This window comes from Lissotriton vulgaris, chromosome 2_1, assembly GCF_964263255.1.
Source record: "Lissotriton vulgaris chromosome 2_1, aLisVul1.2, whole genome shotgun sequence".
In the NCBI taxonomy this organism is placed as follows: Eukaryota; Metazoa; Chordata; class Amphibia; order Caudata; family Salamandridae; genus Lissotriton; species Lissotriton vulgaris.
Genome location: NC_141687.1, coordinates 1,413,626,905 through 1,413,650,305, shown reverse-complemented (window position 1 = coordinate 1,413,650,305; position 23,401 = coordinate 1,413,626,905). Strand labels below are relative to the sequence as shown.

The following is a 23,401-nucleotide window of genomic DNA, read 5'->3' as shown; positions in this document are numbered from 1 at the left end:
GCCGAGGAGTGTTCGACTACTTGAGTATTCAGCAGCAGCTGCCTGGATGAAGACAGGCATTCGCAGAGTGGCAGTGTGCTTCACATCGTGGCTGGGCAGCAGCAGGTCACTCTACTATAAGTAAGTCAGCCCCCACGCAGCGCTGCGCACGCGACGCGGCAAAGCACAGCCTGGTAGAGCATTCGTGGTGCTTTACCAAGTGCAAGTATGGACGAATGTATCAATTCTGAGCTGGAGAAGTGGGCCAGCTGTAACACACTTATCCCTCATCTTACCAGGAAATAATGTGTAACAGGACCTGAAACGGACAGGCTTTATGGCTGTTGTGAGTTCAGGCAACTCTTACCCACAAGTGCATACTCACTTGTAATTCTACTTACTTACCCCCTTTTTAATGTTCCCAGCTTGCGAAGCCATTAAAGTTAATTTTTTCGACTAGCCAGGGAATTTTTACCCTTTTTTTTAACACTACCTTTCACGTAAATAGGTCCCTACACTCCCTAACACATATCACTATCCTCATCACATCACATAGCCTATTGTCAAAAATATAAGTGCTCCCGTGTCACTCGTAGGTCGAAGCAGGCCCCGCCCCGTAGAGGGACGGGAAGACCCCAATGATGGGAGAATGACACTATGGGATTCATAGTGTGTGAGGGGTATTTTAAAAACACACAGTGCCCTCATTCTGCCGCTTGCAGAGAGGCCTGATTTTCAAATTGCAGTGTATCTACGAGTTTAGAGAATATACAATATCATAAAATTAGTCACCACTCACATTGATAGAATCCCATTGTTTACAAGTCTAGTTCAGGAGGGTGATTCTATCATCTCCTCTACACTTCCCCAATTGATTTTTTGGTATATGAATACGTAAACATATTAGTGGTAAATAGACTAAAAGGAGTTTTTGTATGTTTATATATGTTTCAGTAACAGTATCTTAGAAAGGTGTTATATCGATATTTTACATACTGGTTTTAACATATGAAAGTTTTCAATGTATTTATTAATTTATTTTCCTTGGAATTAAATACATTTTTTTATTGTCATGCTTTTATTGTTTCATGTCTGAAACCAAATAAAGCTTATTGGTATTGGTATAATGGTAAAAATAGGTTATTTAGTCTGTTCTTTACTGTGCCAGGAAATGGCAAAATTGCCATATAAAAGCAACTTATTATTTGGTACACAATGGACGATGAAGGTGCTAACACAATGATCCTTTGCATGCACATTCCCCTTGGCATAGGTCCCCTGCTCAGCTTCTTTTTAAGTAGGAGGAGCATCGCCCCACTGCTCTTTGCAGTGTAAATAAAGGAAATATAAAATTATAATAGCTTGATGTTCTCATCATTTTATTTATTCCTGCTGCTGCAGCTTTGCGGGCGGGGCTGCTCTACTAACAGATCAGGGGGAGGAGCGCTGGGCACTCAGTAAGTGCGCATGAATGTTTGGCCAGCAGTCTTGCGCACTTTGCATGTTCTCCACCCAGGCTGTATTGCAGCCTAGGCGGAGAACATGTGCAGGCACCCAATCCCCATCTGAGTGCCGAACCCCGGTGCTCAGACCAATCACAACGCTGCATTGCAGCATTGTGATTGGCTTAGGGGAGCCAGAGTGCTTCCTGTTCTGACCAGAAGCGGAGAGATGAAGGAGAGACCTGGTGAGAAGGTAAGCTTATTTGTCTTTTTCTTTACCCCTTCCCCGCCCCACTACCCCCAATCCATGCCAGCCACCACTGATCCTTGTTCACAGATGACCTATTAATTTGTTATTTGTACATATATTTATGAATTACACAAGGTTGTGCCTAACTAACTAAATGTTGTCAGATGATGTCTTCATTTTAAGATTCTACGTCATCACTTGCCTCTAACAATTATATAATATTTTTTGTTTGTTTTGTAAATGCTTTACCTCATTTTGAGACATCGGTATGTCATTGACATACATGTTTTTATGTAGAATAATACAGATTTCTTGTGTAGTGTCCTGAAGCGGCTGTGGAAATTACATGTGGCTGAAACCAATTAACAGTCTTTAAAGAGGTGTTTCAAAGGACTAAAAGGGATTTTGAATTATGTCCCCTCTAAATGCTTCCGAATTATTTTGGGTGAAGGAACATGCATACCTATGTATGCGACTACCTCTTGAAGGACAGCATGATCAATGAGGAAAGAGTAAACGGGTGGGAGGGGCAACACTAGAAACCGGAGGGGTGGTACCAGTAGAAGAACAGACAACGAGAGAGATGAAGGGTGGGAGCAGGGCAATATGTACAATGGGTGGGATGGAGGCTAGGAGCAGGGAACCATGGATAGTGGAGGAACACTGAAGAGTAGGGAGCAGGCGTGAGGAGTACATGAGAGAGCCAGTGGAAAAATACACTCCGGTAGAGTGCTTAAACACCAAGAAAAAGGTAGCTTCTAAAAAAATGAGCAGTGGAAGGACACAAGTATTTTATCCATGCTCCAGGGAATGGTCAAACACACAGGGAGGGAGGAAGCCTATAGCAGCTGACCAATAGGAAGCAAGCATATGAAAGTGACAATGAAGCCCACCAATAGTAAACAATGGGTGGTCTGTAAGCACACTGGCAGAAAACAAAAGGTCTAGAAGAAACAGTGCATGCGCTGTGTAGGCAAGACTTAAACACTGTCAAAGCTACATCAGTTCTTCTGCAAACCCTTCAAATGGCCACATAGGGGCAGTCTTTTCTGTTTATTGTGGGAAAATAATATTTCCAGTGATTGGGAACTCTTGCAGGGATTTTGGTATTTGTTCGTGAAACACTCTCGGACGCCAAGTGTGAGCTCAAGTATTGAGTAATGGATTGCTGTTACTGGTCTGTCAATCTAACTTTGAGTCCTGCATGGTTGATAATGTTGTAAAGTTTTTTGTCTACTGCTTTTCTACGCCTGGTTTGGCCCAAAGTCCTTCAAGGCTGGTGGAGTATGCGTTTCGGCATGCTGCTGAGCTTGGGGCTGATGTCACTGCGGTGGGGGCTAATTTCGTTGATGGAGACCTGCGTGTGCTTCGAAATAAACAAAGCAAAACGAATTTTGTTCAGCACACGGAGGTCCCCATCAACGAAATCCGCCCCCAGCTCGGCAGCATGCCAAAACGCCCGGTAGCCAGACCGGCCCTGCAAATTAACCACTGATTGCAGGCAGCAGATGCAGAACCTTAGATCAAGACCAGCTCTTCGTAGGATCATCCTCCAGTTCAGAAGAACCTGCATTGGTGGAAGCTTGGTTTCCCCAATAGGATAATCACCAATCACCTAGAATTCATACAAAATATAAGGACACGGCTCTTCCATACAATGTGATCCAACTGAGTCGGACTATAAGAGCGGATATCTGTGTATTACAGAATGCAATATTATCTATAACATCCTTGAGCTTGTCAAATCAAGCAATAAATTGATGCAGCAGGCATGCTGTGCCATCACTGGATCACATTTCTGAACCAGAACCACAACAACCATAGGCTTCACCTCAACCCTCATAGCTCATACCCTGTTCATCAACGGAGTAGCTGCATACTCCACCAGCCTTGAAGGACTTTGGGCCAAACCAGGCGTAGAAAAGCAGTAGACAAAAAACTTTACAACATTATCAACCATGCAGGACTCAAAGTTAGATTGACAGACCAGTAACAGCAATCCATTACTCAATACTTGAGCTCACACTTGGCGTCCGAGAGTGTTTCACGAACAAATACCAAAATCCCTGCAAGAGTTCCCAATCACTGGAAATATTATTTTCCCACAATAAACATAAAGCAAACTATTTCTTTAATTGTGAAAGAAGCGGCTGTCCTGTCAACCTCATCTTGCCAAGAAGGGATATGCATTAATATCCTGATGACTACAATGCGTGTTTGACCTAATGAATCAAAATCAGTCACCACAGCCTGAAAATTGCTAGCTGAACTTTAGAACACGAGGCCTTTCACTACTGGAAGTTGTGGAAGACCACAACAGTCTTGGAGTCGATGTATTTGGTCATGTGTCATGAAAAGGCTTACAAAAGTTGCCTGAAAAATTAAATGAAGGCAGATATTGTAAGCTGCTAGTGGTGGTGATGTTGGAAACAACAGCTAGTAAAGGAGAAATGCAGTAGTTTATTGATTAGGGGTGAGGGAAACACAATGAAGAATAAACGAGATGATTCATCACATTCCAGCAACTGTTCTAGCATTTGGACTGCTTTCCTCTCGCCTTCCCCGTAGAAAGTAAGCGAACACAGCTACTATAGAACCTGAACGCTCCAAAAGTGGTCTACTGTTGGCAAAGTCGGGCAGTACTTAATTTGTAAAAATGTAAGTGCACTAGGGCCCAAGATATTGCCTAGCAGGCGTCTTCAGCTTGCACCACTCACTACCCCAGACAATGTTTCTAAATGCCAGTACAAATGGCATGGACGCGCTGCTATTGCTAGTATTATTTAGGGTATATTAAATTACTAAAATAAGGAGTTCTGTTGAAAATAGAGCGAAAGCACCACCATATGGTGGCATGTCATAAAAAGTGCCAGTGTAAAGAATTAAGTGCTGGTGCTGAGCACCAGTAAAGACGGGCACAAATTAAGCTCTAAAAAAATCTTAATTGCCGCGAATTCTACACTTAAAGTAAAACTTAATCAATAACATAAGCAGGGTGTTTGGTATGTAAATTACCATAAGCACACCACTACCCAACGTGGCTTGACCTGCTAATGCCCAAAAGCAGGCAGAGCTAGTAACAGATAAATCTCTGCTACAAGAAGCCTTTACTGGGAATCTGGCCGACCTATGCGAGTATAAAAGATCCAAACATGGACTCTTCCAAGCTAGTTACTGTCCAAGCCCTGTAACACTATAGTGATCAAAACTGACCTCCCACACTTATCTGCTTACATTGAATTCATGTACCGTCAATAAAGCATTCCAAGGGACTTGAGGAAACAGGATACATTACCCACAGGGACATTCCCGAGCACAACTGAGATATGAAGGCCTTGCGACAACCTTTCACCGAAACTTAAATCAGTCAATGATTACCTGCAACGGTCAATTGAGCAGCTCACCAAGTGCTGTGAAAAGCACACGGAAACATGCTACAAAGCTCCCTTCCATCCACTGCCTTTTCAGTGATGATTATGTTATTTATCTTTGTCTTAGGCAATCCACACAAGTGTGTTTAATCCTTAGTTAGAGGTCACAGATTACATCCATCGTCATTTCAATATGAATTCAAATTTTTCCTGTTAATAACTCTTTCTCCTCAATACTTTTATTTACATTAATCGAAGGCAGGGAAAAGCGACAACTCTTTCAGTTGTAAAATAAAGACATTGGGCCCGATTCACAAAAGTAATGTGAGACAAAACCCTAACTTTACGACTTTCGGTATTCACAAAAGGCATTTAGAAGTTAGGAATCCTAACTTTACTACTCCTAAATGCCCTTTGTGAATACCGAAAATCATAAAGTTAGGATATTGTCTCAGTTTAGGAGTAGTAAAGTTAGGAATCCTAACTTTACTACTCCTAAATGCCATTTGTGAATACCGAAAATCATAAAGTTAGGATATTGTCTCAGTTTAGGAGTAGTAAAGTTAGGAATCCTAACTTTACTACTCCTAAATGCCCTTTGTGAATACCGAAAATCATAAAGTTAGGATATTGTCTCAGTTTAGGAGTAGTAAAGTTAGGAATCCTAACTTTACTACTCCTAAATACCATTTGTGAATACCGAAAGTCGCAAAGTTAGGATTTTGTCTCAGATTACTTTTGTGAATCGGGCCCTTTGTTTTGTACTGTCTACCTGCTACATTTGTTGATATTGTGTGCAATGTATAACATTTTCTAAGTTTTTATATATTAAAAAACCGTTCTGCCTTAATTACTGGTTTAAACTATATCCTATGCAACAAAAATACCATTCAGCTTTCACACATTGATCACGCGATGTCAGCCTCATTGTTACTTATTTTTCAAAATTATTAACCATATTCATGGAGTGGGCGTTTGCTTCGCCCCCTCTCACCTCATGCTATAGTCTGGTTGGTGTATCATTTCGCCTCTTATGGAGTGTTTGCACTGCAGTGCACCAGGGACAACTTTTAATTATACACTGAATGGACACAAATTACATTATTCACCTCAGATCCATGATTTACAGAAATCTATTTTTTTTCTTTTTTGATTGAAATATGCTTAAAAAACATTTTAATGAGGTCTAATACTGCAAGTCAGATGTGTTGCATTTGTCAATACTTGTTTTTACTGTTATTACTAGTGACTATATTAGTTTGAAGCTCCCTAAAGTATTTTTTTTACTTCTTATTAGCACAATGCGATGCTTTTTAATAGCTGTTTTAAACAAATAATAATGTCAGCCTCTGTTACAATGCACACTCTCGTTACTTTTATTAATCAACGAATTTCAGCTTTTTTATTATTTTTAAATAATCACACACAAACTAAAACTTCTGGTTTGATTGTTCTTTAAAAATATAAGAATGTCCTGTCTGTCCTTTTGGATCCCTAAAATTAGTTATTCCTTACATATTTTTTTTTAATTGCTACACTCTTATGAGTGTAGCTGTTAAAAATGTCATCTGACTGCAAGTGCCTGCGATTTTAGATGAGATAACGTAGAATTTGCTTTAGACACCTATGATGGTTTCGAGCTGAGAAATCTGGGAAAACTGGAAATTGTTACTATGACCACAGATTCTCTTTAGCTCATGTAGCAGCAACCGTCCCGAATCAGTATGTGAGGTGGCTGAAGCCCTGGGTTTTCTGGATTGAGTGAGTAGGAAAAGGAAGCAACAAACATCGGCAAAGCCAATAGGTCTGTCTCGCCTATGCAGGAGTTACCTGCTTCGCCACTGTGTTTTTGTCATGTTGTACAAAAGTGTGTCTGCTGTTCGGCATGGCTAAAAGTTTGTGGTGGCGAGTGGAGCATTGTGAAGTGAGATAGAGTGCCGCAGAGTAGTGTGCCATACAGCGAAGGGGCATACAGTGGAGGGTGGACAGTGGAGGGACATACAGTGGAGGGGCACCGGGTAAAGTGTTGGAGAGTGGAGTGAATTGCCGTAGAGTGGAGTGACAGTGATTGGAGTGCAGTAGAGTGGCACAGATTGGCATGGAGCAGAGTAGTATAGATTGGAGTGGAGCATAGAGTCCCACAGTGTTGCGGTGTACAGTGGGATAGAGTGGCTTAGAGGAGAGTGGTGGGTCGTTCAGTGGAATGTAGGGTTGTAGAGTGGAGGCTCAGGGTATCAGAGTGGAGTGGAGGGGCCTAGAGTGGAGGGGCCTAGAGTGGAGGGGCCTAGAGTGGAGGGGCCTAGAGTGGAGGGGCCTAGAGTGGAGGGGCCTAGAGTGAAGTGGAGGGGCTTAGAGTGGAGGGGCATGGCGTGGAGTTGATTGTCGTAGAGTGTTATAGCGCACAGTGGCTTAGAGAGGAGTAAAGCGGTGTAATGTGGAGTAGAGGGTCATAGAATAGAGTCACATAGGAGGGAGAGGCGAGTAAAGTGTTGTAGAGTTGAGTAATGTGTTTAAGAGTGGAGTAAAGTGGAGAGCCGTAGATTGGAGTGGAGTGCAGCAGAGTGGAGTGGCGTAGCGTAGAGTGTAGAAAAGTGTCAGAGAGGAGAGGCATTGAGCAGAATGGAGGAAAAAGGCATAGGGTGCCATAGTGTGTCATAGCGTAGAGTGACATAGAGTGGAGTGGCTTAGAGAAGCAGAGTGGAATAGCGTAGAATAAAATGGTGTGGGGTGAAGTGGTGCACAATGGAATGAAGAGGCATAGAGTGGAGTGGAGAAAAGAGTTGTAGAGTGGAGTAGAGTATCACAGAGTGGAGTGCCATAGAATGGTTTGCATAGAGTGGAAGGGTGTGGCGTGGAGTGAACTGGCATGGCACAAAGTGTGGTGTCAGAGTGGAGGGGAGTGGATTGGCATAGAATGGAGGGGTGGGGCGTAAAGTGAAGTTGTATAGAGTGTCTGTGTGGAGTGACGTACAGTGGTGTGGCATAGAGTGGCTCAGCATAGAGTTGAGTAATGTGTAACAGAGTGTAGTAGAATGGTGTGCTATCGAGTGGAGTGCCATAGATTGGAGCGGCGCAGAGTGAAATATAGTGTCATATAGGGGAGTGGGGTGGCGTGGCATGGAGTGGAGTGTGTACAGTGTCAGAGTGGAGCCCTAGAGTGGCATAAAGTATCAAAAGTGGATGTCAGTCGGTGGAGTGGCACAGAGTGGAGTAGAGTGGCCTAGAGTGACTTGCTGTAGTGGGTCAGAGTGGAGTAGCATGGAGTGACATAAAATGGAGTAGAGTGGAATGGAGAACAGTGTCACAGTGGAGAATCATGGATTGAAGTGTCAGAGTGAAATGCCATAGAATTGTGTAGAGTGCCGGAGGGGCATAGAGTGGACAGAGTGTTATAGAGTGGAATGGAGGAGAGTGGAGTGTAGCGGCATATGGTGGAGTGGTGTGTCAGAATGGAGTATGACAGAGAGGAGTAGACTGTTGTAGAGGGTTGTGGAGTAGACTGTTGTAGAGTGCACTTCAGTAAAGGGTTGTAGAGTTGAGTATACATAGTGTGGTGCGCACTGCCATTAAAGTCAATACATTTTCAATTGATATGACCACTATATTTGCACAGATCTAGTTTTTCTGATAAAACTATAGAGCATACAAAGGATAATGTGTGGACATGGCATCGCCTAGAGTATTGATCGGTTTTGATCATATTAACACCTTGCGTGCGGTACGATTCACCGCCGGGTGCTGAGCCCTAACGGAATCGGGCGTGGTCATGACGGAACCATTCCGTCATGAGCACAGCTCAACCGATGCTCATAGCGGAACCGTTCCGTCATGAGCATGGAAAGGGTTAAAATATTGGTTTCCACCACACTAGAATTACAGAAATATGTGCTTCATTTGTGCTTATCTAATTGTGATACATCCTGAAATATTTGCAGTTCATTTACAGAAATGTTAGTTTTGCAGTGTGACAAAAAATAACATCCTACAGCTTTTGCTCTCACATGGGTACCAAACAAGATTGTCATATTAATCCTCTCACTCTGAAGTCAGAGAAAGAAAAGTAAACACCAAGACACACAGAGCCTGGAAGACAGAGCCCGACAATTGACCTCTGTCATTGAATGGACAGCAAATGTGAGTGAGAACAAAATGTTAAGGCCTGTTAACGGAAGGTGAGCACCTGTGGAAGAATATAAAGAGTGAGTCAGAGAAGTTGTGAACAGGCTATGCTCCACGGAAGAGACAAAGATTTACTGGACCACCTAATACAGCCTAAAGTAAATAAAGCCAGGAAATAGGAAGCAAGCAAAAGTGAGTTCGAAACCACAAAGCCAATGGTAAGCCACAGGCAGAAGGCATTCCCAAGGAAGTTTTCAGAATGTCCCGAAAAAGTCTTAGCAAACTAGACAGCTGCGCTGGTAGGCTTCACCATAAAAAGGGGATGAAACTAGTCAAAGCAAAGCAAGTCGGTGTGTCATAGAACATTCAGCACTTAGGAGCCCATTAGGATGGCGGACGGACCTGCGTCCGTCCGCCACCCCCGAGGTGGAGGGACCGTCCGCAGGGGCAGCGGCGGTCCCTCTGTTTGAATTAGGATGTGACCACCACCCTGGTGGTCACATCCCATATCTTTAACCTTGCGGCGGGTGCTGCTTGAAGCAGCACCCGCCGCAAGGTTGAAAATGCATGTATTGCATTTACATGCACAAAGCGGCAGGCACCGCGGGGTGCCTGCCGCTTTGTTTATGTAAATGCATGTGCACCCCCCACCCCCTGACACCCTGGGGGCCCGCAACGGGCCCCCAAACTCAAAAGACCACATGCTTTTCCACGGCGGAAAAGCCGCCGTGGAAAAGCATGTTTCCTGCCCCATCCTAATATGGCTGGCGGTGTCTGATAGACACCGCCACCATATTAGAGCTTTTCAGCCACGGTCAGAAGGCGACCGCGGCGGAAAAGTGGCGGACGGTTTTCCCGTCCGCCGATGACCCCCCAGCCATCCTAATCTGGCAGGGGGTCTTTGAAGGCACTGCTGCGGTGATTCAGCATCCTCCGGGCCAGCGGTGGCTTCCGCCGGCCCGGAGGATGCGGAATCACCGCAATCCTAATTGGCCCCATAGTTTGGAGTCATTGCACTCCTGCAAACGGACAAGCAACACACAAGTATATATTCCAAAGAAAAGGACAAGAGCGAAGGGGAGTAGACCATCATACTATATGCTATTACACATTCCCATTCCATGGCACTAGAATGGTCTTATGCTTTTCTGTGAACAGGGGAGAGCCATCTTTGAGCTAATGGGTCAGATATGCCACTCACCTAACCAACCAAAAGAATCCAGGACTAGGGGCCCACTAAGATGTGGCAGAGAGGGAACAGTACTCCCTTCAAGCTGTCATCCAGGAAATATGACTTTGTAGGACTTAGTGGGAACGTTTGCGAACGTAATGTAATAAAAATAAACATTGTAATAAAATTAAAAAACATGACCAGGGCACCATCGAAAAAGCGAATTGTTACCAACTGCTCCACCAGCACCAAATCACTTTTTTCAAACAGTGGAAAGGACAAACAAGGACGATCAAACATAGGCAACAAGAAAGAGGGAATTTGTTGTTCAATGCTTACTGTTTTTATTTCAGACCGCATTTCTCCAGGACCTGCAAAACCAGAAACACAAAAAACGATTAAGTAACATTAACTGTTAGTGTACGAGATTACAGTATTCAACTGACAGGGTGTGGTTTGCAATTGCTGATTTGGGGTGCAATATGGAATGCTGGGGAGTAGCGATAGGGGCGCAGTGGACCAAGGAAGTTAGATTTTGGTTTTGGCAGACTTTTGCATTAGTGAGCCATATAGTGATGTATGGCTGTGAGGCAACGTATAATGTTATGTAAAGTTATGTATAAAAACTTATAAAGCGCACTTTCACCATGCGGTTTCTTGGCGCTGATGTCTGATTTCGGTTCGAAAGTGGTGGTTGAAGGTCAGAACGGATAAAGAAATGTTTAGTTCATCTGCAAATTTCGGATAATAGAATGCGAGCGATTTGAATATTTAATGGGCATAGAGTAGAAATAGAAGGTGGAAAAATTTGCTTTGAGGACAACCACCTGAAGTCGGGTGGATGACATACCAGATACCACCACAAACTGGTGGATTGAGGTGCTGGAGTGGAGGTTGACAACCAGGTAATGACTGCGTAAACCATTCTCAGAAGCAAGTTACAAGAGATATTGTGTGGTCGATTGTGTTAAAAATGACAGACAAGTCATGAAGAATGTGGACTAGTGCTTATAATGTGTGGTGGTAATGAAGCTGCATACCAAGGCAGTGACTATAGATGCCTCAGATTTGTATAGACAGTGGGGCGTTAAGTGCCTTGCATAGGGAAAGTGGGAACAGAGGGTGAGGGAAGTTGGGAAAGAAGTCGAGGAGAGCAACAGAGAGTGAGAGAGAGAAAGAGAGAACACACACAATAGGGGAAGGATTAGGGCTATGAGACACCATATGGAAGTTTCCATCACAGAAATGTAAGGAAATTGCGTTATTTCAGGTAAATTGTGAGGTTTGCCGGGATTGTGGGTAATAAGGCACCAGAGGGTCTGTATGTGTGCCGCAGACATCTTCATTAAGGGTATAATTATTGGGTATATCTTTCTATATGTTTAGACTGCCTGATGTGTGCATCAGTCTGAAAGTTAAAATGTTCATGCAGAATTAAAGTGAGAAGCAGCTGGCACTTTGCAGTCAGCATGTTAATCTGGAAAAATGGTCTTACATGAAATATGTATGTGCGGGTAGAGAGAGTGTGCGGCATGACAATATGCATTTTTTATTAGATATGGTATATATAATGGTATGTGACAGTAGATTCCATGAATGGTACATGAAGTAAGTGCATTTGTAAACAAGTATTGGGTCATGGATTGGTATAGATTCGGTCATATAAACAATGTGGGGTTTGTATATGATTCAGAAGATATGGGGGTTGAACTTCTGTATGGTTTAGAATGGGCATTGTTGGATCGGGAATAATTGCATTGAACGTGAAGTATGAGGTGGTGGATATATGTATTGACATGAGTATACATGTGTTTCAGTTCCTCATGTCCGACAAGCATAGGTCTTCCTGTTACTTTTTACTTCTTTTAGTTAATTTCAACTTGCCCTTCACTGAATTTAAACTAAGCACTGTACAGATAGATGGCAATTCAGGCTGTTGTCTGCAAACTTGATTTTGGGCCCTAGCTCAGGCAGCACCTAGGGAAACCTAGTAAACCTGCACAGTTTTATAAACTAGACACCTGAATGAGTCCAGAGCAGTGTGCCTTGCATAGATCCCATGAGGTCTTCTAATCCACAATGCCTGGCAAACCTCAAATATTTCCAGAAATAACGCAATTTCCTTACATTTCTGTGATGGAAACTTCCACAATTCGCAGGAATCCACAAAATTCCTGCTAAACAGTGTTACCCCATTTATGCTGATTAAAATGCTGCACCACTTGTGTGCTCCAAAACCTCTTAAATACGACCCAGAGATATTCCGAGTTAAATGACTTAACAGTGAACCTCGAGAAAACGCAAACAATGACAATCAGCAAGAACAAAAAGAAGAAAGTTTTCTCGTGGTACTGGAATAACACCCGTATCAAAGACACCTCGTCGTACAAATATCTAGGTGTGAAGATAGACAGTGGTGGCCAATTCAGCGAACAAAGGGCTAGCATAAGAGGTAAAGGCCTCGCTCTGGCAATCGCCTTAAACACACTAAACAACAACCTCTCCGGCCCTTCTCTGACCCCTTTACTACATGTCATACGCGCCAAACTGTTACCAACACTAACTTATGGGAACGAGGCCCTCCGAGGCAGAGATGCCGTAACACTTGACAGTACAATTGTGTCGGCATATAGAATCATCTTCAGCCTTCCAAAGCGATCCTCCCCAGCACAGATCAGATTGGAGTTTGGAATTCGGTCACAGCTTTTGGCACGAAAGGGGGCATATATCTGCTCATGGGATAAAGTAAGAAAAACGACAGAGGGAACGCTGAACGAATATTTATGGAAAGAGCTAGAGCAGATCCAAAACTCACCAGCTGCAAAATACCTGGAAAAAAGCATAGTTAACACCGGGCTGGCAGAGCTCTGGGCGTCCCCTGCAGATCACAAAACACTCAACAAACTGGTGAAGAAATCCATCAAGCTACAGTCATGGGTCCAGGATGAAGCCATCCTATCAAAAAGATCTCACGCATGGATGGTATGAAACACATACCTGACACAAGCCTCCCAGCCTTATCTAGGTCTAGTTTATACAAAAAAAAAACTGTCCTTTTTAAGATACAGACTGGGCCTGCTACCATGCATTCTACACCTTCCTCACTGGCTGAGATCGAAAGCAGGAACACTATGCAGGCTATGTGGCATTGGGGCAGAAGACATGTTGCACCTGCTATGCTCGTGTGAGGAACTGCAAGAAGAAAGGAAGCTCCTGCTGAAACGCCATTTTATTCTACAGGGGGTACGCACACGGAGTGCAGTGCTAGCCTGCTTCTCAGCACAGGACCCTCAGCTGAGCTGGAGCTTCGTGAAATTTTTAAAAGCAGTGGAAAAAAAATTAGCAAAAATTGACTCATGAATAATCAACAAAACAGGACATATGATTTAACTTACATTGATGAACCATCTATGCTGCAAATTTTATGGAAAACACGAATAGACTAACAGGCCTACAAAGTGGATGAGAAGTACAGACCGGCCAATGTGGGCGGCCGGCAAACAAAATCACTTTTTATGCTGAATCGTTTATGCTTATCGTACTATAGTACAGAATTGATCTTAAATGCATGTTTTTTTATTGAGCATTTTAACTTCCTTATTGCGTGTCACTGTATCGCATTGGTTTTAATTAACTGTGCAATAAACTATAACTTGTAACTTGTGTGGCTGGGCCTAGTGTCTGCAACAGGAACGGATCAAATCAAGGTCAATATGAGCCCTTCCGAGGAATTTTGTGGATTCCAGTGGATTACGGAAATTTTCATCACAGAAATGTAAGGAAAATGCGTGATTTCAGGCAATGTTTGAGGTTTGCAGGGCATTGTGGGTTAAGAAAACCTTGTGAGATTCATGCAAGGTACACCACCCTGGAATCCACAGGTTGTCTAGTTTTAATAAATGGCTTTGGTTGGTAAGTTTCTATGGGTGGTGGCTGAGTACCGCCCCAAATCCCACTCCTACCGCTAATGCTGATCTCTCCAAATAGCACTTTAGGGCCTTTTGTGTCAAGGTCTCTTGGCCCACCCACACAAGTGAGGTACCATTTGTATCCAGAGACTTGGGGGAATGTTGTGTAGTAGTAAATGTGTGGCTTCCCACCGGTTCCAGAAGTTTTCCTCACAGAAAAGTAGGAAAATGTGTGTTTTTAGTCAAAGTTTGAGGTGTGCACAGCATTGTGGATAAGGAAATGTGTGATGCATGCAAAGCACATCACCCTTGACTCCCCTGAATGTGTAGCTTTCAGAATTGTCTGTGTTTGCTAGGTTTTCCCAGGTGGCAGCCTACCTAAGCTCAACTGTGCAGACATCCGCAAGTGGGACGATATTGGGAGTTAGCCACACTATCCTGGCCATCCCAGAATACTTGCCATTGGGATGGGATGCTTTAGTCCGCAGGAGAGCAAAAAGACTGTTGAAGTTTTAAGGGTAAGGGTGGGGTCTTGATTTTGGATAGGCAAGACCCACCGCCATTTTGTTAATTAAAAAATATTTATTCCTGCCATACAGTGTGCTTTCTGCCCCCACCCCTGGCTAAAGTGTGGGCACACCTACAGTCTGCCCACTGGGGTGGGGGCGTGAGACAGATGTATCCCTTTTGAGGTGGGCTGTGGCGAATGCCAGAGTGCAACACCCACCTGACACCAATGATTTTGCCTCTGGGGCAAAATTTTGTGATACTGATTATCTACATCCTGTGTGGAAGTTTGGGGCAACATCCCCTATTGGGACAAGCCTTCTATCTGCCCCAGGAGAGTGAAAGGCACTTTTGATCTGAATGGGGTAAGGGTACGGCTTGATGCCAGGGTAAGCCACCCTGTCTTTTTGTTTGTTTTAGTGTCATTTTGGAATCCCAGGTGTCTAGTCAGGTTTCTGCTCCCCCCTCCTTCCAGGAGGGAGGTGGCAGATTGGCAGTGAATACCATATCCGCCCCTCAGGAGGGGCAGAAAATCTATTTAGCCTAGGAGTTGGGAGGAGCGCAGGCCTTTGCCCAGAGGAGGTCGCCCCCCTTCACCCAAAAATATATTGCATACATTCAGAGCCCGGTGTCTTGTGCCCCAGGGCCATATCGGGAGAATAATTATGCCAATCTGACGCCCAAGGGGGCAGAAAGACAATTGCCCCATTTAGTTGGGGTGGGGGCATAGCAATATTGAGCGGCCCCCACCCTTATATTTAAAAAAAGAAAAACAAACATTACTTGCCGCCTAGTGGGCTTTTTGTCCCCGCTGGGGGCAGGTCGGGGGTAATTTCCCTCATCAGAACCTGGGGGGCAGATAAGACTGCTGCCCCATTTACTTGGTGTGGGGGCATGGCCATGCCCATAGTGGGCAGCCACCACCCCATATAAAAGCACAAAAAAAGCATTCCCTAGTGCCTAGTTGTCTTTCTGCCCACCAGGGGCATATTCGGGTAAATACCCTATCTGCCCACCAGGTGGGGTAGAAAGACTGTTGCCCCATTTGGTTGAGGTGGGAACATATCCATGCCTGTGGTTGGCAGCCCCTATATTTAAAAACAAAATCCTTTTTTTAATGTCCTGGCCTATAGTGGGCTCTCTGCCCCTGCAGGGGGTAGATCGGGGGCAATTACCTCCATCTGTCTCCACGGGGGCAGTCAGAAAGACTGTTGCCCATTTACTTGGGGTGGGGGAATGAGCATGGCTATGCCCATGTTGGGCAGCCCCGCTCCTAAACTTTTATAAGTAAAATCATCCCTGATATTTAGTGGGCATTTTGCCCCCCAGGATTGCATATCAGCACTAATAGCCTGCATCTGCCCCCCCCCGCCCCGGGGAGCAGAGAGACTAAAATTATAAATTCCCCCCTGGGGAAGCACAAGCCTTGCCCAAGGGTCCATCCCCCATCCTTGGTGGCTAGTGGGCAGATCCCTGCTTGGGGATAATTTTCAGTGGCGATCCACTGGGCAGAGATACTATTGGAAACAGAGAGTCTCCCGTTTAGAATACCTCTCCTATGAGAATCAGTACTCGGGGGGGGGGGGGGGGGGTGCTAAAATATGCCCTGAGCACTGGTTCAGTGAAGTAAAACAAGCCCATCCGCTCATTTTGCTTTCACTTTTACTGCAATTACATGACTTCAGAGCGCCCTCCGAGCCCATCACTGTAGTAAAAAAAACACACAAAAACACAGGTCTGCCCTGGAAGCTCCAACCCAGCAGCCTGTAGAAGAAAAGAAAAATAAAGGACTCCATCTGGAAGTCCTTACCGAGCAGCCTGATGAAGAAAAAGAATAAAGGACTACATCTGGTGCCGAGCCTCAGAGAGTTTTTAACTCTCTCCAGTGTCTGCCAATTGCCGACACCTGCACTGGGGAGCTGGGGAGGGAGAGTCCCCTGGCCGAGGCCACACTAAAGAGGTTAAGGGTGATTAGTGAACAAGGCATCCAAACTTCCTAAATATGTGAAATGTTGTTGTGTCCACAAAGTACACACATCAAAGAGCAAGCACCGGCTTCAATCTAACAAAAGAACTACTTGTGCCCATCACCAACATTTCATGGGAATACAAATGGGAAAATATAACCACCCACGAAATGCCATGGCCTTAATAGACAGGCCATCAAAGCAAAAGCAAACCACGAAACAGAGGAGAAACAATGGCTAACGGGGCTGACCCACAGCCCATCGGATTCTGTACTTTTTGTTGTCCCCTTTTCACAAATTGCTGACATTAAGTTTTCCAGCCTGCCACATCTGTCTGCAGCCAAATGATAAAGCACTTGATTTCCATCAAAAGTGAGCACATCTGGAACATCACAACTCCTTTCCAGTATCTGGTAAGCTCAAGTGTATATACCAGGTCTTGAGACACTTTGTTCCAGCCAGGCCCACAAATTATATATTAAACCTTATCCTGATCCAAACACACAATTTACTGTTTAGTTGGTGGTCCGTTTCGAAATCAACGATGCCAGGTCGAAACCAAGCCTCGATGATCAATGCCAGACAGATGGCAACCTCAGGAAGTATTCTTGGAAAGGAAATAATGCAACCAGAATCTGAATCCTTAAGAGACACAGAGGGATTAGGTTTTTAATATAAATACATTTTGTGCATGTATTTTCCCAGTATTTGTCTCTCTTTTACACAAACACACTCTCTCTCTTCTAGCTCTCTCTCCCCCCCCACCCCACCCAATTATGGGCCACACGTTTCTCAACAGCTTTCCAACTTACCATATTCTCACTGGCCTATCAGATGTTTTTTCATTTTTAGGCCGTGCCTTCCAGACCGCACAAGCTGCCTGGTTGCAAAAATACTACTCTAGGTTTACCAAGAATATACAGGGGCTTATGCACGCCAATCGCTTGCCACTGGATGCCTTTCTTAACACTCTCATATGCTTGCTTCTTAATATGTGGCTTCCCTTGTCTAAGTTGGGGTTATCCCTGCCCTGGAGCACAGCCTCTTTGCCATCTCTCGACTGGCTTCTACCCTTCCACTGCTCACTTTAAGAAAGCTACGTGTTTTCCTCTTTGCATAAGCAGTTCAAGAGAGTACATTTGTTTTCCAGCTCTCCCCTTGTATGCTTCTCCTCCCTCTGCCAAATAACTGCACCCATGCTCCCGGTCCTTTCTCACAATCGTGCTGCTCTCCCCAATCCATGTTACTCTACCTTGTGTGCTAATTTCCCCTCCCTATTTTCATTGCGTTTCCCCATCTTTTTGTTTTTTTATTTATTTATTTTTTGGGGTTTTAGGAGGCCCAGGCTGCCCTAGGTCTTAAACAAGTGGTTTGTACTTTTTCATTTTTTTTGTCATTCACATCACTTTGCATGCACACACACCTCTTCATACATGTTCACACCAACACCTGGCCTTTTTAAAAAAAACTTCTGCCCAATACTGTACAGCCTTGCCACACAGGATTGACAAAGCCAATAGATCCCAGGGTTGAGGCTTATTACCTTTGCTTCAGGACTTTTAGGGAGGGCACGTTCTCTCTCCCACTTGCCTGTGTGCTACTTTCCCCTTCAGTTACCCACCCCTGCACTCTGTCTTGCTCTCACACACCCCAGCTCGTCCATTGCTTCCCCCACTTCTTCCTCTCTTGCTCCGCTTTTACTCAATTTCTCCATCATTCCGGTTTCTCTGTTGCTCCTCTAAATTTCTCTGCTCGCCGTCACTCATCAGCGACATTCACTTGATCCTCAACCCTGCTACCATTCCTCCGTCGCTCCATTGGCCTCGCTTCATAGCATTTTTTTGTTGTTCATTTTTTTCTAACTTTTTTGGAGGGCCTAGCTGCTTCAATTTTCAAGTGGGCCTCTCCCTCCAATAAATGCAAGTTTGCACACTTTTTATATGCTTTAAGTTTACCACTTCCATATGGGCATCCACCATCTTGGAACTGTAAACTAAAATGTAATTAAATAGCTGTACTTCATGATGGATGCGTGTTCCTATATCCTTGCGCTGGGGCTGAAATGGTGTGATGACCTATATGCATACATGAATGCATGCATGCATGCATGCATGGTAACATATGCTTGAATGTGTAATCATGCAGAGGCTTGCTTTTTTGCCGATCAGCATCAACAAGACGCGCTTTTTTAGGTTTCGCCTATTATCATTCACTTGCGAATGTAATAGGCGAGAATTCAAGTGCTCCATCGACTCGTCAAACGACTGCGGTTTTTTCACAGTGCATGCGAGTCACGTGACCACAAAAGCGGGTCACGTGACCACACAAGCACGCGCATCTCCCTAATCCGCCTGCCACACTTCTCCTCCCCTCGCTCGCATTCCCGCCCCCCACCAGGCTCTCCCGCCCCCATCCGGCTTCCCTCCGCGCATCTCCCTAATCCGCCTGCCACACTTCTCCTCCCCTCGCTCGCATTCCCGCCCCCCCCACCAGGCTCTCCCGCCCCCATCCAGCTTCCCTCCGGCCATTTGCCAGCATTGCGAGGCCATTTGCCTTTACATGGACGTGAAAGCACAATAACGTGCCAGAAAAGACTAACTAAAACCACTCGTAGCAAATGCTACCCGTTCACAACGGCTACAGAGGCGCTTCTAAGCCAATGCGATTCACTTTAAACATGAACAAGCACTGGCGTTGCCAATAGGTTTCGCATTTGGAAAGTTGGAGCTATTGGTTTTGTAAATGACATTTTATATTTATATATTGTTATTGACAATGCCAATAACGATATATAAATATAAAATGTCATTTACAAAACCAATAGCTCCAACTTTCCAAATGCGAAACCTATTGGCAACGCCTGTGCTTGTTCTTTTTTGCAGATGCTAATGCCTTTCAAAGGCAACACCTATTGGCTTTGCTAGTGCATGCTAACTTACTCTACCGCACGTTGGGAAAGCAGTTTTGTGTCCTGGGAGACTGCTGAACTCTCGATTCTACTTTGTTGTTTGCCAAAAAGTTTCTGCTACTTTACACCAACTGGCCATGAGTCCTACAGGCATCACTTGTATTATGGTTGACACTTTCACAGTATGTGGTGGAAAATGCTTGTCTTAAGATATAAGAGGAAGAAAATGTGGAAAACGAAAGCAGACAATAAAGACAATCCAAATCAAGAAGAAATGGAAAGGCCGAAATGTTATTAGAACATTGGAATGTTGGGAGCTCCATTGAAAACAATGGAGTGCTCTGGGCTTATAATGGCTGGTATAAGCCTGGAGCTCCAACATTCCAATGTTTCTTTGTTCACCGCTCTGGCTGTGAACAAAGGCTTCAGGGAACCTGAGGGGATTTCATTCCCCTCACGCTCCCAAAAGGCTTTGTTTTTTTGTTAGAACATTCTGTCCTCTAGTGACAGACTGTTCGAATAGCCTTATAGCCCTTCGCCGATGGGCTATACCGCTATTAAAGTCCCTCTCCCTTGTTAAAGGCCCTCGCCTTCGGCACGGGGCCTTTAACGCTGGAGGGGGCCTTTAATAGCCGGTATAGCCCTCTACGGCGGGCTATAAGGCTATATTAAGTCGTGAATGACAGACTATGTATGGGGAGAAGTAGGAGAAAATAGAGAAGTTGAATACATGCAGAAGAAGAGATGGAGACAAAGGGAGAGGAATCTAATTACACTGTCAACAAAGAATGGTTAGGAGGGGCGCAGAAAATAAGGACAAACAAGCATTTGCAATGCAATAGGTCTCGCATTATTAAAGTTAGAGCTATTGGCATTGTAAATGGCAATGCCTTTTATTTATGTTTTTGCTTTTAAAACATAAATAAAAGGCATTGTCATTTACAATGCTAATAGCTTAAACTTTCGCAAAAGTGAGACCTATTGCATTGCAAATGCTTGTTTAAAGGACGCCCCAGACACTTCTTCCCCAACCTACCAACCTTCAGCGATAGGACAAAACTGCAAGCTTATCTTAGCAAGTCCATACCTGAATACAGCGTGTTTCGAAGAGCAGCACATGCCCTGCTCAGGATCGACCTAAAAAGTCTCTGTTTTAATAGCATTATACAATATGGTCGGGTATACAGGAAAGAGCTGGCAGTGTTGGATAGTTGTCAGGGGCTATTCATTCGTTTTTGTGTTAAGCGCTACACATGGAACATTGTTTAATGTAATTGATACCTAGTGGTAATTTGTCCTTTTTTTCAGTGACTTTGTGTGCATGTGTGCGTGTGCATATATATATGTGTGTGTGCGTGTGTGTTTATGTGTTTGGGTTTGTTTGTGTGTGTGTGCTTGTATGTACGTATGTGTGTGTGTATGTATGTATGTGTGTGTATATGTATGTATGTATGTATGTATGTATGTATGTGTGTGTGTGTGTGTGTGTGTTTCTCTGCAGATTATAGGTTCAGATCTCTGCTGGGTAGCCTCTGCCTTTCATCCTTTGGTGTCATTCTCGCTCTGACACGTCATTGGTTTCACACAAGTCTCACTGTGGTGAGTGCTGCAGGAGAGTATCAGGGGTACTGGGTCTCTTGATGACAGTTTGTGTGGAATAAAGTTTTTATTAGAAAAGTGCTTTAGACCGATGACCCCAGAGCCTGCTCCCTTCCAGTGTGTGGTGGGATTTTTAGGATGTGGGGGCTCTGAAGCGACAAGTTTTATAGCGCTTGGGAGCGCTGTATTCACCTGCCTAGCGCTTGGGAGCGCTTAATTTCCCTGAAGAGCCTGGGAGCGCTTTGTTGCAGGAGGCCAGTACCCACCCGGCACTGGCCACGGGAGTTGCCTCCTTAGCGCTTGAGAGCGCTGTGTTTGCCGTTGAAGCGCGTGGTGCTCCAAGCCGGTGCCCACCCGGCATTTGCCCCAAATTGTGGCGTATTTCCACTTGTAGCGAGTGTCACCTCGCTTTATAATTAAATTCTGGAGGGAGCCTACCCCTCGTGTGTCCCCCCGCATCACCGCCGCAGCCCGGTACAAACCGAACATCGCCGCCGGCCTGCGACCAGGAAGTCAGGCAGGCCGGGCGAGACAACCGGAAGTAGGAGGACGGGAGCATACTCCGCCTCCCACGGCTGTTTTGAGCACCGGAGCAGGCAGGAGCCTACCCTGCGCCCCGGTGCACTCGCCCTGAGAAGGAGGGAGGAAGAGTCCTGCTGCCGGCGCCTTCCACGAGGCTCCCAGGAGTGAGGGAGAGCCCGTGGTAACCGGCATAGAGGAGCCCTGCAGCTGCCGATGAGAGGAGAGCCGCCGCACCAAGGAAGCCGGTGAATGGGGCTTCGCCTTGTTGCTGAGCTGCGAGGGCGGGGGGCATGTGTGTGTGCGGCGGCGGGGGGCTCTGTATGTGTGTGAACGTGCGTGTGTGTATGTGTCTTGGAGTCTGTGTGTATGCGTGTGTGTGTGTTTAAAAGAGGCCGATGACTGTGGGGGGGGAGGGGGTGTGTGTGAGCGAGCGTCTGTCCGTGTGTGTATGCGCACGCATGTGTGTATGTGTGCGAACTTCAAGAAATCGGAGCCCGGGGATGTGCACGGCGCAGGAATTGCTGAGAATGTGGACGGAGCCGACGTGCGCGTTCGCGCAGGCAAATCCAGCAGCAGAAGCGCGTGCCACCCTCCTGTCCCTAATTCCCCCGAGACTGACAGCTATACCTCTCTAGCTGGACGCATCCTTCGGATGCTACTCCAGCGAGACCTAAAAAGGAACAAGTAGAACTGTAAGAATGTGGCATCCTTATGAATCAAAGTGTGCTCAAGTAGCTATACGTGTTCTGGTAACTGTTTCACAAATAGTGCACCATTAGACAAGAAGGTTTTATATAGCTAGTGGTGGATTGGTATTCACGGTGCAGGAGACGCGCAGCTTTGACGTAAAATAACACGTTTCCCCGCTTGGGTGGATGGTTGCCCAAATCAGTCTGCAGCAGGTGCATTAGACGTGCGAGGTATCTCGTAGACACCACCAGACAAGTTGAGAACACGTTATTAACATCAGTCGTGATTCTTCACACCTAAAGCAGCCCCCAACATCGCCCCACTCGCTTCTGCCCCAAGCGGGTTAATATTGACTCGGGGTGGAACAAAGTAAGGCGGCTGCTGAGAAGAAACCATGTGTGACTGAATACAAACCCTTTTACAGACTTAGCAACCCATCCCCCCAAAGCCTTTGATAACACACCCTACATCTGTTAACAAGGCAGCAGGTGTTCAGTAACGTAGGCACGTTTGCATCCGCCCACAATCAAACTGACGTGTATTTTAACTCCAGACTTGTAATGCCCGCCCTCTCACACACCGGGAACAGGGGGCGAGGGTTCACAGATAACTGCACCGGCTTCACAAATACTCCCGTTGGTATTTATTTGTGTTGCGAATAGCCCTCACCCACAGCCAAGTGCCTCCTCGCCTCACAGCTGTCCCTCCCAAAGGCCCTCTTCCAGGCGCTCGAGGGACACGTGTTCATTGCCTGGGCTGCAGAACGTGCCCTGCTGTGTTTGAGGGACCCGTGCATACCTGGTGTATCTGGCTGGCCTGCATGGCTGTAGCGTTCGTACAAGGTCAGTTGTGCACATCACAATGTGTGTGACGTCTATTATACCAACAACTACAAATCGCTGAAGGCAATAAATCCACTGAAGGAGTTTTGTGTTGGGAACACCTAAGTTTCCTGCGTGGATATGAAT

The 23,401-nt window shown here is 45.3% G+C and overlaps 1 protein-coding gene across 1 annotated transcript in view; it reads right to left on the bottom strand.

Moving 5' to 3' along the window:
• Nucleotides 1–23,401, bottom strand: part of C2_1H11orf52 (chromosome 2_1 C11orf52 homolog) — a 172,370-nt gene that overhangs the window by 8,686 nt on the left and 140,283 nt on the right. The window contains exon 3 of the mRNA XM_086957177.1: nt 10,672–10,703. Coding sequence (XP_086813303.1) covers nt 10,672–10,703 — 32 coding nt within the window. The remainder of the gene's footprint in view (nt 1–10,671; nt 10,704–23,401) is intronic.